General features: G+C 38.3%; 2 protein-coding genes across 2 annotated transcripts; both read left to right on the top strand.

Annotated features, from left to right (window-relative positions):
- Window positions 1–4283: 4283 nt before the first annotated feature.
- Window positions 4284–5768, top strand: LOC145213044 (choline/ethanolamine transporter FLVCR2-like). The gene has a single exon (XM_080081287.1). It carries the CDS (start codon window positions 4284–4286, stop codon window positions 5703–5705), a length of 1422 nt encoding a protein of 473 aa, XP_079937413.1. The 3' UTR covers window positions 5706–5768.
- A 7161-nt stretch (window positions 5769–12929) lies between these two features.
- Window positions 12930–14352, top strand: LOC145213046 (choline/ethanolamine transporter FLVCR2-like). Its single transcript, XM_080081288.1, has one exon. The coding sequence runs from the start codon at window positions 12930–12932 to the stop codon at window positions 14349–14351; it is 1422 nt and encodes a 473-aa protein (XP_079937414.1). The 3' UTR covers window position 14352.
- Window positions 14353–15547: the final 1195 nt, after the last annotated feature.

Here is a 15547-nt window from a genome sequence, read left to right on the forward strand (position 1 = left end):
CCCTGTCATTTTGTAGAGGTTTAGCAGCGTAGTTCTGCATTTGATTATTTTTGCTGACTTTAGTACAAGACCATCATGCCATACTGTATCATAGGTAGTTGATAAACCTATACAAATGTGACTCCAGTTTTGGTTTTTACTAGTGATGTACCGAATCGGCGAAATTTCGATTCGGCCGAAACCGAATATTCGGCGGTTTTGCCGAATAAATTCGGCCGAATCAACCGAATCATTTATGACGTCACGCGAAGTCGTACGCTACGCGTTTGACATGAAAAAATGCTTATCTACCAGGCAATTAGTGCAGAATAGTTGTGTTTCGTCCTCATTTCAGTTCTGTGGGGTTTAAAATTGCCTCAAACATGATTGGCAACCTGCCAATGAGTTGCTAATTTTTTGGCCAACAGCGGGAAACCGATAATGTGTTGAAAAAGATAAAAATTGACGCGATTTTCGTTATGTTTGGGCTTTTGAAAGATTTGCGTGGTACCTTAAGCAGAAAAGACACGTTTAACGCTTTACATTTGTGTTCGTAAAAGATTCGGTTTCAGCCGAATCGCAACAAATTATTCGGCCGAAACCGAATCTTTGCAAAAATGACCGATTCGGCCGAATAAATCCGGCAAACCGAATATTCGGTACATCTCTAGTTTTTACTACGCATTCCTTTCATTGTGTGATGTTAAAGCCAGGAATTGTTTACTGGTACAACGTTGTTTTCTGAACCCGAATTGTTCAGGGGTAAAGAATGGTTCGATTAGTGGCGTGATTTTGGCAAGGATGATTGTTTCCAATTAATACTATACAGTGGAGCCTTTAAAGTACCGCTCTGTACCCTTGGTGATGAGGTAACTGCATAAAATTGGTCAAATGTTTATGTCCGAATTGCTTTGTGTAACGCAGGATTGGTAATTTGTGGACCTCGCACATGTACAAGTATAAAACATTACCCTACATACCAAGTACACTTCCACAGCTGCTATATAACATTTAGAAAATCAGATAACGTGAAAACTCGCATCCCACATAGTTATAGAATACGGATAGGTCCCGCTTAGTGAAATGGCGAATATTTTCAAGGAAAATTTTGTGAAATTACTGACGGTTGGGTTGAGTTTATTTCGCTGGGTGAAGGGACAGATAGACACCCGATGGCACTGAACAATCAACAAGCCGGAAATAGCTTTGCAACGTTAAAACTTATGGAGCGCAAAGTAGCCTATGGTGAAGCATGAATAAACGCGCTGCAGCTACACCGTATAGGGTTAACAGGGTTTTATTACAAAACTGACATTAAAACTAACAAAAAAACGTAACCTTAAATTTAGTACATAACCTCATTTTCGTATAATTGCTGATGGAAATGACTGCGCTCCTTCCGCCACCTATTGGTATTTAACAAACTTTGTATGAAATTTGTTCTTACGTTAGTTCTTACGTGTTCTTAACCTGGGGTACGTGTACCCCTTGGGGGTACAAAGCGCCAAAGCAGGGGAAAATTATACGCTATTTAGGCATATTTGTGAAGAATACATAACAAGTTACTTTGTTAGATGTCTAGAACGGGTTGGTTTGTACTACTTACATTACTGTTTTACTGTGTGCATTCAACACGCAAGTTACAATAAACTGATTTTAATTCCTTTAATTATTAAAATTTTATTTACTTCTGCCGGCCATTGTAGACAGGGGGTACATGAAACTTTCGTGGAATCTCAAAGGGTACGAGCGCTAAAAAGGTTAAGAAACACTGCGTTAGTAAATCCACCTTTACATTGGGTCAGAAGCAGTACGAAAAAACAGGTAACAAAAGCAAAACAATATAAATGGTGACGTCATAACCAGTTTCGAAGTAATTTGCCTACGGATTGCTCACATTATTGAATTGTATGTGTTGTGAACAATCGAATGCTTAATCGTTTTTCTCTTCTAAACATACTTTTGTGTAAACACTTTATTCAAAAATATTATTTTAAACCCCAATAACAGACATTTTAACCAAAAAGAAAAATATAGAATAATATGGGTTTGGAAAAGGTTAGTAATAGCAATGAGCACTGGCTGCAGCTTACTGGTGTCGTGTTTAATTAACCATTAGCATATTTACACTTTAGGTGCCGAAGTGTAGATTGTGAAAGATTATATAGGCTCTTAATTATCGCATTGATGTTGTAAGTGAAATAAAATCGTTTTGATTTTGGTACATTTGATCGGGTCGTTTAACAATTACAGACGTAAGGTGGGGTACAGGAAAAAAAGTAAAAAAGGATAACCCTTTTTGAAAACGCGCCCATCCTACAGCCTATCCTTAAATAAGAAACATACCAACCGTTGGGTGGCCAGAGCTGTATCAGCCATCGGCTACAGGTTCCACAACTGACCGCGTAAACATTTTACACATAGATGTTATCGTTATACAATTTTACTACAAACAATAGACACTATGAAATTAGGCTAAGTTTACTTGTCGTGACTGCAAAACTCTAGCAACAACTGCAGCTTTGAGTCTGCAGAAAACATTGCGTTTAAAGCATATGGCTTATTTTCTCCAGCGGATGTATGTTTTCATTGGTCACGATTAAAGAACTCAATTCAGCCAAGTAGAGTAATTAATTAAGTCTGTAACACTAACCCTTGTTTTATTGTTGTACTGTTTTACTATTTTAGTTTAAAATTAGCGTATTTGTTTTGGCACCTATTTCTATCGATTTTTAACTCGATTTCTAGGAACTGATGATGCCAGTGCCACATATAGGCGAAATATATATTCCCTTATATGAACCGACTCGTTCTGTTTTACCAAGAATTTTATCGTCGATTGGTTTTACTGTTTTACAGTTAAAAGGGCAAACACTGATCGTCAGTTTAAGCCATGCTGTTGATGGTCTTAAACCATTACTAAAATTGTCGTTTTTGATTGCTGCAACACTATGTTTCTTTTTTCTGTTAAGGGAAGCTGTCCGAGTACAATTTAAGCTAATACAGAACAATTTGTCAACGAAAGTGTTACAAATCGTAAACCAAAATTACAGTAAGTAGATAAACGAGTTGTTTCATGCTTCTATTACGTACCAGATAAGCTGACTGAATACTGTACAACGTGGTTGAGGCTGTACTTGGCTATGGCTATACTCTGCCATCAAAACTTTCAGAAGACCACTTATGATGCAATACTCCAAGTTACTGAGATGAAGCCACATAAAATGCTTATGATGCAATAATTCAGTCATGATGGAGAATTAAAAATACTTTAAAAATGAAATGAAAAAAGTTCGTTTGGGCAGAACTGAATCACCATAGCGCGACCCATTTTTTGACCCTGCGCGACCCATGTTATGGTCGCGACCCATACTTTGAGAACCACTGACTTAAATGGTACTGTAAGATCAGTTCGTGGAGCTAACTTCCTGTTCATTTCAATGAATACTCTAAACACAACACTGCCGTCTGTTGCCAAGTTGGCAAGCTGGCAGTAGCCTACATTTTAACTGTTTTGAGATGCCTAACAATTTATAGCAGAAGTAAAAAATGAAAACGAAAGACAGTTGAGCATTTTGAATGTCCTCAGAGAACAAGTTATTTTTTGAAAAATGGCCATGTTTTCCCAAAATAGGACGTATAGGGTAGGCCTAGTGGTGGGATTTAAAATTTTTGTCAGCCAGTTCTATCACAAAAGTAATATTGTTCAGCCGTTTCTGTTACAAAAAGTCCATTGACGGTAACCAGTAATGCATACTACGGGTTCGCTGGTCTCATAAAATATCGTGAGACGGTTCTATAGAACCGGTGCGAACCGGCGTCCTAGAAACTTTGAGGCGACGTTGCTTCAAGTGAATCTGATGGGCTGAACTGGGCTACGTCGAAATAACCTAACTACACAAATTTGGTAAACAATGTCTTAACCGGGTAAATTTTGGTCAGATTATAGAACGTGCCATATTAAGGTGCCATTTGCTGTTTTGTCCTTGTAGCTTTTTTTCCCACCAGCCCCTTAAAGAATGAACATTTTTAAACAATGTCCAAACTTGTTTTTTTGTATTATTTGCGTATTTTTCTCTGCTTTACAAGGATGGGAAACCATACGTTTCTGACTGCAGAAACCAATAAAGGTTATGAACGTATCTTAGCTTATCTTGGAATATAAAATAGGAAACGCCTATACACATATAGGCCAACATACGCAAAATAAGCCGTTTTTTACCCTCAGGAAAATAATAACAATTATTGCACCGAAATCTATTTATGAAATAGAATTGTTCAGCTCCTGGTATCATTAATCAAAAATGGGTGAAATGCACAATACTGAATCAGATTTCAAGCTGTACAAGCGAAGGTGGGCATTTCTAGTTGGAATATTTATTCTGCAATTCTTAGCCGGAATATCCTTTGCCAGTTATGGACAAATCAGCAGTTTCTATGTTCAGTTCTTCAACGCTTCACACGCACAAGTCGATTGGATCACCAACGCAAGAAACATCAGCGCTATAGTTATCACACTTCCACTTGCATGGCTGATCTTTAAAGGCAAAGTTGGCCTAAGGGCAATTCTTTTGATTATTGCAGTAAGCTCAACAGTTGGATTACTATTCGTAACCCTTTCGCTGCTAAAACGTTCTTTATTTGCTTTAATCGTGGTCGGGCAGATCTTATGCGGACTTTCGGCAAATTTTGTTGTCGTTGGCCCTTCGACTTATGCTGTCCTATGGTTCCCCGAAAACCAAGTAGGAACTGCAATAGCAAGCAACATTATCGGGATGTTTATTGGCAATGGATTCGGTTTTCTTGTGCCTACCTACATAATATCTCACTTGTCGAATCGCACCAAGTACAACACAAGTCATCTAACTTTAGACGAACTCACTGTGGGACAAACATCCTTGCGTATGGTGTACGGATCGCTACTCGGCATTTCGGCGGTTATAACCATTTTATTTGCGATCTTTATTACTGACAAACCGCCAACTCCACCAACACGTGCACAAGAACTAAAAAGCATAAATGAAAGAGTTGGGAAAACAGTGTTAGATTTTTGGAATGAAACAAGAATGCTTTTTACCAATTTGTCGTTTGTTTTAGTCTGTATCGTGATCGGATTTGTTTTCCAAATGCCTTTGATTCAAAATATGTTGCTATCGGAAATGATTGCTGATGTTCACATGCCACGACAAGTAAAATCATCAACGCTGGGTGGGTATGTAATGTCTGTATTCGCCCTATTTGCCATGATTGGTTTAGGAGTTGGTGGCAAAGTTGTGGATCGCTGCAAAAAATACAAATATTTAGCGATTGGTGGAGTGACCGGAGACTTTTTGTCCACAGTTGGTATCGCCGTCAGTTTGATGCACAAACACAAACCAGGACTGTATGTAAGCAATGCGTTCTTTGGATTTTTTACCGGGTTTTCTGATGTTGTTTTGCTTGAAATGGCCACACAGTTGACCTACCCGGTGGACGAAACGCTGGTCAACACTTGGATGACTGGAATACAAACATTTGTCGCTTTACTAATTGGAGTGTTTGGAAGGCTTGTGTTTATAGCCTGGAGAAGTTTGGGAGTATTGTCCTTTCAAAGCGCCACAATTTTTGTTGGCATTGTGTTGTGTTTTCCTATGTCTTCAAGGAATCGTAGGTTGGAAGTCGAATCAGGGGACGAAGACGACAACAAACCTCATACATCAAGCACACCACTGCTAGCACCAGAGTAGTTACATGCATTTTTAAACCAAGGTTGTTTACACGATAAATCTGCCAGGAAATCCCCGTTTCTCCCCGAGAAATCGTTAGTTATGTATTAAACTGGTTTAGTGGGCCATATACGGCCGCACATTCAGCCCACGGGTATACAGGCTGTACACCCGTGGCCCCCAGGCAATTGTTGCAAAACTGTATATTAATACCAGGCAATTATTGCACAAGATTTGTTGGGTGCATAGATGCTGAAACTTGCGCGATAGCCATATTGGTGTTTCATTGTTCGTTGAAAATTCATTCTTTATTGTGTGAAGTGTATCATATGCCAATTAATCCAATTGTTTGTAGCCCGCTCTGATTTAGTGATTAAAGCAAACCCATGTAACAATTGAATGTATACATGTAGACGCAGATTTAAAGGCTTGTAAGTATTTCTTAAATAATGAACAATTTTGCTTGGTCGATCTAAAATTTTTGTTTGCCATTAGAGTTTTAGAAAAACAAAAAAAGTCAAATTTTCCCAATCACAATTGTAAGCAAGATCGTCTTTTTTGTTACAAATCCCACCAATCTATTATAAAATTTCTAGTCTATATGCAAGGCAATCCTGTAAAATTCCGTACAATTTACAATTTAGCCTGGTGTTCTTAATAACTTTCGGGATTTTAATTAACATATAATCAGGCTCATTGTTGCTTTTCGCTAAAATACATCCATATATATTCAGATTGGGACGTAAATATTAAAAAAATGCGTTTTATCAACGGAAAGAATGGAAAAAACTAATCTGAATGGTGTTAATTACATCATAAAGATGACGTACAGTATATATGTTGTCGTATGATTTGCACGGCTCAAACGTTAAATTTGATCAGATATTTGTTGAAGCCAGTCACTGAATGCGCTGTATCGCATGTTAGGACAGGGGTGGGCAACCTTTGTTACCATGAAGCCAAATACAATTGCGATAATTAGATCGCGGGCCGCACCTTTTATAACACAAGATGATTTTTCGTTGTTGCATACTAAAAATGCCCTTCTGCAAATAAAATTCACATTTGATTTTCGCAGCATATTGTCAAGTCGCAGAAAAATGGCACCGGGCGCACAAATCTGCTCAAAAATATAATATAATAATTTGACTCGTTTGCCACTATATTTGAAGTCCAAGTGTCTCTGCAGGCCGCACCACCTTTAACCAAGGGCCGCATGTGGCCCGCAGACCGCAGGTTGCCCACACTCCTGTGTTAGGACAAGGTAATATGTGCCTTGAGTATCTGCGCCAAAGTGTTGACGTTTCGAATTTGTTCTTTTGCCCCAGCATTGAAGCATGTGGCCAGTGCGAGCTTGTTTTGATCGAAGTCGTCAAGTCGGTTCTCCGTGCGTATTGCGCAACACACATAATTCTGTGTGTTGCAACTGATTTAATTTCCTAATTTGATCGAATATTTCCTACACTATTGGTTTATTTTGAGGTATATTTTTCGCAAAAAGTTTCCAGATAGATTTTCAGTTTAGTTAAGTTTGCTACATACATTTTGGTAGGGAGCCACACGTCTTACGGGATTTCTTATGGGGAGGCACAGTGCAAAGTCTACAATGTAGACGAAATGTCTGGATTTAAGTCCATGCTTTTTTCGTACCTGCCTTATAATCTTTATGAGCTGAATTTCCTCTGGAAGTGTTTGGAGGTTATGCATAATTTTCATAGCTGATGCTCTGGGTCGTAAGTGTGGAGGAGTCATTGCACTCATTGTTGGTAAACATGTAATAGGGGTGAAGTTGGGAAGTTTCTGATAATATTCGCACTGTTTTGTTCAGTTAGATGTCCTATTTATTAATGAGAGTACTACGCTCCCTATGTTGGAGCTGTATTACGCTGTGTTACAAAGCCAATTAAGGCAGATGTTTTTAGGATTGGTTGACTTGCCCAACATCTAGTAGCTGCTTGTTTGTTGATCGGTGAGTTTCTGGTTTTTATCTAATTTAATAGTTTCTGTAGATGTTTTCCATATAATTTAGAGTTCTGGCTAACGTTATTGTTCCGAAGTACTTCACATTGGGTCCGTGAAAAGTTGCCTTTCATCAAAGCTAACATTGAGTTGTTGTTTTGATGTGATTGTCCAGCTGCAAAAGAGTCGTGACTGTTTTAGTGGTGTTCATTGACAGGTACCATATACGGTGAAATATTCCAAGGGTGTGGTTAGATCAGTGGTTCTTAACCTTTTTGGTGTGGTTTCCCACTTAAGTAAATCACCAAGTTCGAATTTTCCCCTCTGCTATTTTTATAATGATGTTTTGTGCCCAACATTAACAAAAACATATTCTTTAATCGAAACAATTTTGTGAAGCGATTTTGTCGGGACCTTAAAGGTATACTGCAATCTTATTTAGTTTAAATAGTGATTTCGTGAGAAAATAAAATCAGGTGGAATTTTGAAAAATCCCATGTGCTTGCATTAGTCATTTATTGAATCACAATCAACAGATCAAATGCATTTATTCGCGAACAATAACAAAGTCATTGATACTTTTAGTAATGTCTGTGACGTAACAAACGATTTTTTGGATTTTTATGCGCCTTGTAAAACTAGGTGAAGTTAATCTTACATGTTGTTGCGGAAAATTGTGTATTAAATTAACTTTCAACGGTTAGTTTCAACCCACGGGCCCGAGTTTGGTGACTTCTGACTCACAAAATTTCCCTCCAAAAACATTAAATTTCCTACCGGTTAAGAACCACTGGGTTAGATCTTCTGTGAGTTGGTTTTAAATCATTGTCAGTGTATTTCTTTGATGGGTCAGTGCCCGGTCAACCGCATAGTCGAATTTAAGATATTTGGTTTCTGGCATGTTACTAATGTATGCGTTGATTAATGTATAGAGGCCAGTACAGAGCCATGAGGTGCCCATTTTTTATTTAAAAGTGTTACTGGTATCAGAACCTACACCCCTGTCATTTTGTAGAGGTTTAGCAGCGTAGTTCTGCATTTGATTATTTTTGCTGACTTTAGTACAAGACCATCATGCCATACTGTATCATAGGTAGTTGATAAACCTATACAAATGTGACTCCAGTTTTGGTTTTTACTAGTGATGTACCGAATCGGCGAAATTTCGATTCGGCCGAAACCGAATATTCGGCGGTTTTGCCGAATAAATTCGGCCGAATCAACCGAATCATTTATGACGTCACGCGAAGTCGTACGCTACGCGTTTGACATGAAAAAATGCTTATCTACCAGGCAATTAGTGCAGAATAGTTGTGTTTCGTCCTCATTTCAGTTCTGTGGGGTTTAAAATTGCCTCAAACATGATTGGCAACCTGCCAATGAGTTGCTAATTTTTTGGCCAACAGCGGGAAACCGATAATGTGTTGAAAAAGATAAAAAATGACGCGATTTTCGTTATGTTTGGGCTTTTGAAAGATTTGCGTGGTACCTTAAGCTGAAAAGACACGTTTAACGCTTTACATTTGTGTTCGTAAAAGATTCGGTTTCAGCCGAATCGCAACAAATTATTCGGCCGAAACCGAATCTTTGCAAAAATGACCGATTCGGCCGAATAAATCCGGCAAACCGAATATTCGGTACATCTCTAGTTTTTACTACGCATTCCTTTCATTGTGTGATGTTAAAGCCAGGAATTGTTTACTGGTACAACGTTGTTTTCTGAACCCGAATTGTTCAGGGGTAAAGAATGGTTCGATTAGTGGCGTGATTTTGGCAAGGATGATTGTTTCCAATTAATACTATAAAGTGGAGCCTTTAAAGTACCGCTCTGTACCCTTGGTGATGAGGTAACTGCCTAAAATTGGTCAAATGTTTATGTCCGAATTGCTTTGTGTAACGCAGGATTGGTAATTTGTGGACCTCGCACATGTACAAGTATAAAACATTACCCTACATACCAAGTACACTTCCACAGCTGCTATATAACATTTAGAAAATCAGATAACGTGAAAACTCGCATCCCACATAGTTATAGAATACGGATAGGTCCCGCTTAGTGAAATGGCGAATATTTTCAAGGAAAATTTTGTGAAATTACTGACGGTTGGGTTGAGTTTATTTCGCTGGGTGAAGGGACAGATAGACACCCGATGGCACTGAACAATCAACAAGCCGGAAATAGCTTTGCAACGTTAAAACTTATGGAGCGCAAAGTAGTGGATGGCCTATGGTGAAGCATGACTAAACGCGCTGCAGCTACACCGTATAGGGTTAACAGGGTTTTATTACTAAACTGACATTAAAACTAACAAAAAAACGTAACCTTAAATTTAGTACATAACCTCATTTTCGTATAATTGCTGATGGAAATGACTGCGCTCCTTCCGCCACCTATTGGTATTTAACAAACTTTGTATGAAATTTGTTCTTACGTTAGTTCTTACGTGTTCTTAACCTGGGGTACGTGTACCCCTTGGGGGTACAAAGCGCCAAAGCAGGGGAAAATTATACGCTATTTAGGCATATTTGTGAAGAATACATAACAAGTTACTTTGTTAGATGTCTAGAACGGGTTGGTTTGTACTACTTACATTACTGTTTTACTGTGTGCATTCAACACGCAAGTTACAATAAACTGATTTAATTCCTTTAATTATTAAAATTTTATTTACTTCTGCCGGCCATTGTAGACAGGGGGTACATGAAACTTTCGTGGAATCTCAAAGGGTACGAGCGCTAAAAAGGTTAAGAAACACTGCGTTAGTAAATCCACCTTTACATTGGGTCAGAAGCAGTACGAAAAACAGGTAACAAAAGCAAAACAATATAAATGGTGACGTCATAACCAGTTTCGAAGTAATTTGCCTACGGATTGCTCACATTATTGAATTGTATGTGTTGTGAACAATCGAATGCTTAATCGTTTTTCTCTTCTAAACATACTTTTGTGTAAACACTTTATTCAAAAATATTATTTTAAACCCCAATAACAGACATTTTAACCAAAAAGAAAAATATAGAATAATATGGGTTTGGAAAAGGTTAATAATAGCAATGAGCACTGGCTGCAGCTTACTGGTGTCGTGTTTAATTAACCATTAGCATATTTACACTTTAGGTGCCGAAGTGTAGATTGTGAAAGATTATATAGGCTCTTAATTATCGCATTGATGTTGTAAGTGAAATAAAATCGTTTTGATTTTGGTACATTTGATCGGGTCGTTTAACAATTACAGACGTAAGGTGGGGTACAGGAAAAAAAGTAAAAAAGGATAACCCTTTTTGAAAACGCGCCCATCCTACAGCCTATCCTTAAATAAGAAACATACCAACCGTTGGGTGGCCAGAGCTGTATCAGCCATCGGCTACAGGTTCCACAACTGACCGCGTAAACATTTTACACATAGATGTTATCGTTATACAATTTTACTACAAACAATAGACACTATGAAATTAGGCTAAGTTTACTTGTCGTGACTGCAAAACTCTAGCAACAACTGCAGCTTTGAGTCTGCAGAAAACATTGCGTTTAAAGCATATGGCTTATTTTCTCCAGCGGATGTATGTTTTCATTGGTCACGATTAAAGAACTCAATTCAGCCAAGTAGAGTAATTAATTAAGTCTGTAACACTAACCCTTGTTTTATTGTTGTACTGTTTTACTATTTTAGTTTAAAATTAGCGTATTTGTTTTGGCACCTATTTCTATCGATTTTTATCTCGATTTCTAGGAACTGATGATGCCAGTGCCACATATAGGCGAAATATATATTCCCTTATATGAACCGACTCGTTCTGTTTTACCAAGAATTTTATCGTCGATTGGTTTTACTGTTTTACAGTTAAAAGGGCAAACACTGATCGTCAGTTTAAGCCATGCTGTTGATGGTCTTAAACCATTACTAAAATTGTCGTTTTTGATTGCTGCAACACTATGTTTCTTTTTTCTGTTAAGGGAAGCTGTCCGAGTACAATTTAAGCTAATACAGAACAATTTGTCAACGAAAGTGTTACAAATCGTAAACCAAAATTACAGTAAGTAGATAAACGAGTTGTTTCATGCTTCTATTACGTACCAGATAAGCTGACTGAATACTGTACAACGTGGTTGAGGCTGTACTTGGCTATGGCTATACTCTGCCATCAAAACTTCCAGAAGACCACTTATGATGCAATACTCCAAGTTACTGAGATGAAGCCACATAAAATGCTTATGATGCAATAATTCAGTCATGATGGAGAATTAAAAATACTTTAAAAATGAAATGAAAAAAGTTCGTTTGGGCAGAACCGAATCACCATAGCGCGACCCATTTTTTGACCCTGCGCGACCCATGTTATGGTCGCGACCCATACTTTGAGAACCACTGACTTAAATGGTACTGTAAGATCAGTTCGTGGAGCTAACTTCCTGTTCATTTCAATGAATACTCTAAACACAACACTGCCGTCTGTTGGCAAGTTGGCAAGCTGGCAGTAGCCTACATTTTAACTGTTTTGAGATGCCTAACAATTTATAGCAGAAGTAAAAAATGAAAACGAAAGACAGTTGAGCATTTTGAATGTCCTCAGAGAACAAGTTATTTTTTGAAAAATGGCCATGTTTTCCCAAAATAGGACGTATAGGGTAGGCCTAGTGGTGGGATTTAAAATTTTTGTCAGCCAGTTCTATCACAAAAGTAATATTGTTCAGCCGTTTCTGTTACAAAAAGTCCATTGACGGTAACCAGTAATGCATACTATGGGTTCGCTGGTCTCATAAAATATCGTGAGACGGTTCTATAGAACCGGTGCGAACCGGCGTCCTAGAAACTTTGAGGCGACGTTGCTTCAAGTGAATCTGATGGGCTGAACTGGGCTACGTCGAAATAACCTAACTACACAAATTTGGTAAACAATGTCTTAACCGGGTAAATTTTGGTCAGATTATAGAACGTGCCATATTAAGGTGCCATTTGCTGTTTTGTCCCTGTAGCTTTTTTTCCCACCAGCCCCTTAAAGAATGAACATTTTTAAACAATGTCCAAACTGGATTTTTGTACTATTTGCGTATTTTTCTCTGCTTTACAAGGATGGGAAACCATACGTTTCTGACTGCAGAAACCAATAAAGGTTATGAACGTATCTTAGCTTATCTTGGAATATAAAATAGGAAACGCCTATACACATATAGGCCAACATACGCAAAATAAGCCGTTTTTTACCCTCAGGAAAATAATAACAATTATTGCACCGAAATCTATTTATGAAATAGAATTGTTCAGCTCCTGGTATCATTAATCAAAAATGGGTGAAATGCACAATACTGAATCAGATTTCAAGCTGTACAAGCGAAGGTGGGCATTTCTAGTTGGAATATTTATTCTGCAATTCTTAGCCGGAATATCCTTTGCCAGTTATGGACAAATCAGCAGTTTCTATGTTCAGTTCTTCAACGCCTCACACGCACAAGTCGATTGGATCACCAACGCAAGAAACATCAGCGCTATAGTTATCACACTTCCACTTGCATGGCTGATCTTTAAAGGCAAAGTTGGCCTAAGGGCAATTCTTTTGATTATTGCAGTAAGCTCAACAGTTGGATTACTATTCGTAACCCTTTCGCTGCTAAAACGTTCTTTATTTGCTTTAATCGTGATCGGGCAGATCTTATGCGGACTTTCGGCAAATTTTGTTGTCGTTGGCCCTTCGACTTATGCTGTCCTATGGTTCCCCGAAAACCAAGTAGGAACTGCAATAGCAAGCAACATTATCGGGATGTTTATTGGCAATGGATTCGGTTTTCTTGTGCCTACCTACATAATATCTCACTTGTCGAATCGCACCAAGTACAACACAAGCCATCTAACTTTAGACGAACTCACTGTGGGACAAACATCCTTGCGTATGGTGTACGGATCGCTACTCGGCATTTCGGCGGTTATAACCATTTTATTTGCGATCTTTATTACTGACAAACCGCCAACTCCACCAACACCTGCACAAGAACTAAAAAGCATAAATGAAAGAGTTGGGAAAACAGTGTTAGATTTTTGGAATGAAACAAGAATGCTTTTTACCAATTTGTCGTTTGTTTTAGTCTGTATCGTGATCGGATTTGTTTTCCAAATGCCTTTGATTCAAAATATGTTGCTATCGGAAATGATTGCTGATGTTCACATGCCACGACAAGTAAAATCATCAACGCTGGGTGGGTATGTAATGTCTGTATTCGCCCTATTTGCCATGATTGGTTTAGGAGTTGGTGGCAAAGTTGTGGATCGCTGCAAAAAATACAAATATTTAGCGATTGGTGGAGTGACCGGTGACTTTTTGTCCACAGTTGGTATCGCCGTCAGTTTGATGCACAAACACAAACCAGGACTGTATGTAAGCAATGCGTTCTTTGGATTTTTTACCGGGTTTTCTGATGTTGTTTTGCTTGAAATGGCCACACAGTTGACCTACCCGGTGGACGAAACGCTGGTCAACACTTGGATGACTGGAATACAAACATTTGTCGCTTTACTAATTGGAGTGTTTGGAAGGCTTGTGTTTATAGCCTGGAGAAGTTTGGGAGTATCGTCCTTTCAAAGCGCCACAATGTTTGTTGGCATTGTGTTGTGTTTTCCTATGTCTTCAAGGAATCGTAGGTTGGAAGTCGAATCAGGGGACGAAGACGACAACAAACCTCATACATCAAGCACACCACTGCTAGCACCAGAGTAGTTACATGCATTTTTAAACCAAGGTTGTTTACACGATAAATCTGCTAGGAAATCCCCCTTTTCCCCCGAGAAATCGTTAGTTATGTATTAAACTGGTTTAGTGGGCCATATACGGCCGCACATTCAGCCCACGGGTTTACAGGCTGTACACCCGTGGCCCCCAGGCAATTGTTGCAAAACTGTATATTAATACCAGGCAATTATTGCACAAGATTTGTTGGGTGCATAGATGCTGAAACTTGCGCGATAGCCATATTGGTGTTTCATTGTTCGTTGAAAATTCATTCTTTATTGTGTGAAGTGTATCATATGCCAATTAATCCAATTGTTTGTAGCCCGCTCTGATTTAGTGATTAAAGCAAACCCATGTAACAATTGAATGTATACATGTAAACGCAGATTTAAAGGCTTGTAAGTATTTCTTAAATAATGAACAATTTTGCTTGGTCGATCTAAAATTTTTGTTTGCCATTAGAGTTTTAGAAAAACAAAAAAAGTCAAATTTTCCCAATCACAATTGTAAGCAAGATCGTCTTTTCTGTTACAAATCCCACCAATCTATTATAAAATTTCTAGTCTATATGCAAGGCAATCCTGTAAAATTCCGTACAATTTACAGTTTAGCCTGGTGTTCTTAATAACTTTCGGGATTTTAATTAACATATAATCAGGCTCATTGTTGCTTTTCGCTAAAATACATCCATATATATTCAGATTGGGACGTAAATATTAAAAAAATGCGTTTTATCAACGGAAAGAATGGAAAAAACTAATCTGAATGGTGTTAATTAAGTTACATCATAAAGATGACGTACAGTATATATGTTGTCGTATGATTTGCACGGCTCAAACGTTAAATTTGATCAGATATTTGTTGAAGCCAGTCACTGAATGCGCTGTATCGCATGTTAGGACAGGGGTGGGCAACCTTTGTTACCATGAAGCCAAATACAATTGCGATAATTAGATCGCGGGCCGCACCTTTTATAACACAAGATGATTTTTCGTTGTTGCATACTAAAAATGCCCTTCTACAAGTAAAATTCACATTTGATTTTCGCAGCATATTGTCAAGTCGCAGAAAAATGGCACCGGGCGCACAAATCTGCTCAAAAATATAATATAATAATTGGACTCGTTTGCCACTATATTTGAAGTCCAAGTGTCTCTGCAGGCCGCACCACCTTTAACCAAGGG

This window comes from Phallusia mammillata, chromosome 2 (assembly GCF_965637545.1).
Source record: "Phallusia mammillata chromosome 2, kaPhaMamm4.hap1.1, whole genome shotgun sequence".
NCBI classification, from domain to species: Eukaryota; Metazoa; Chordata; class Ascidiacea; order Phlebobranchia; family Ascidiidae; genus Phallusia; species Phallusia mammillata.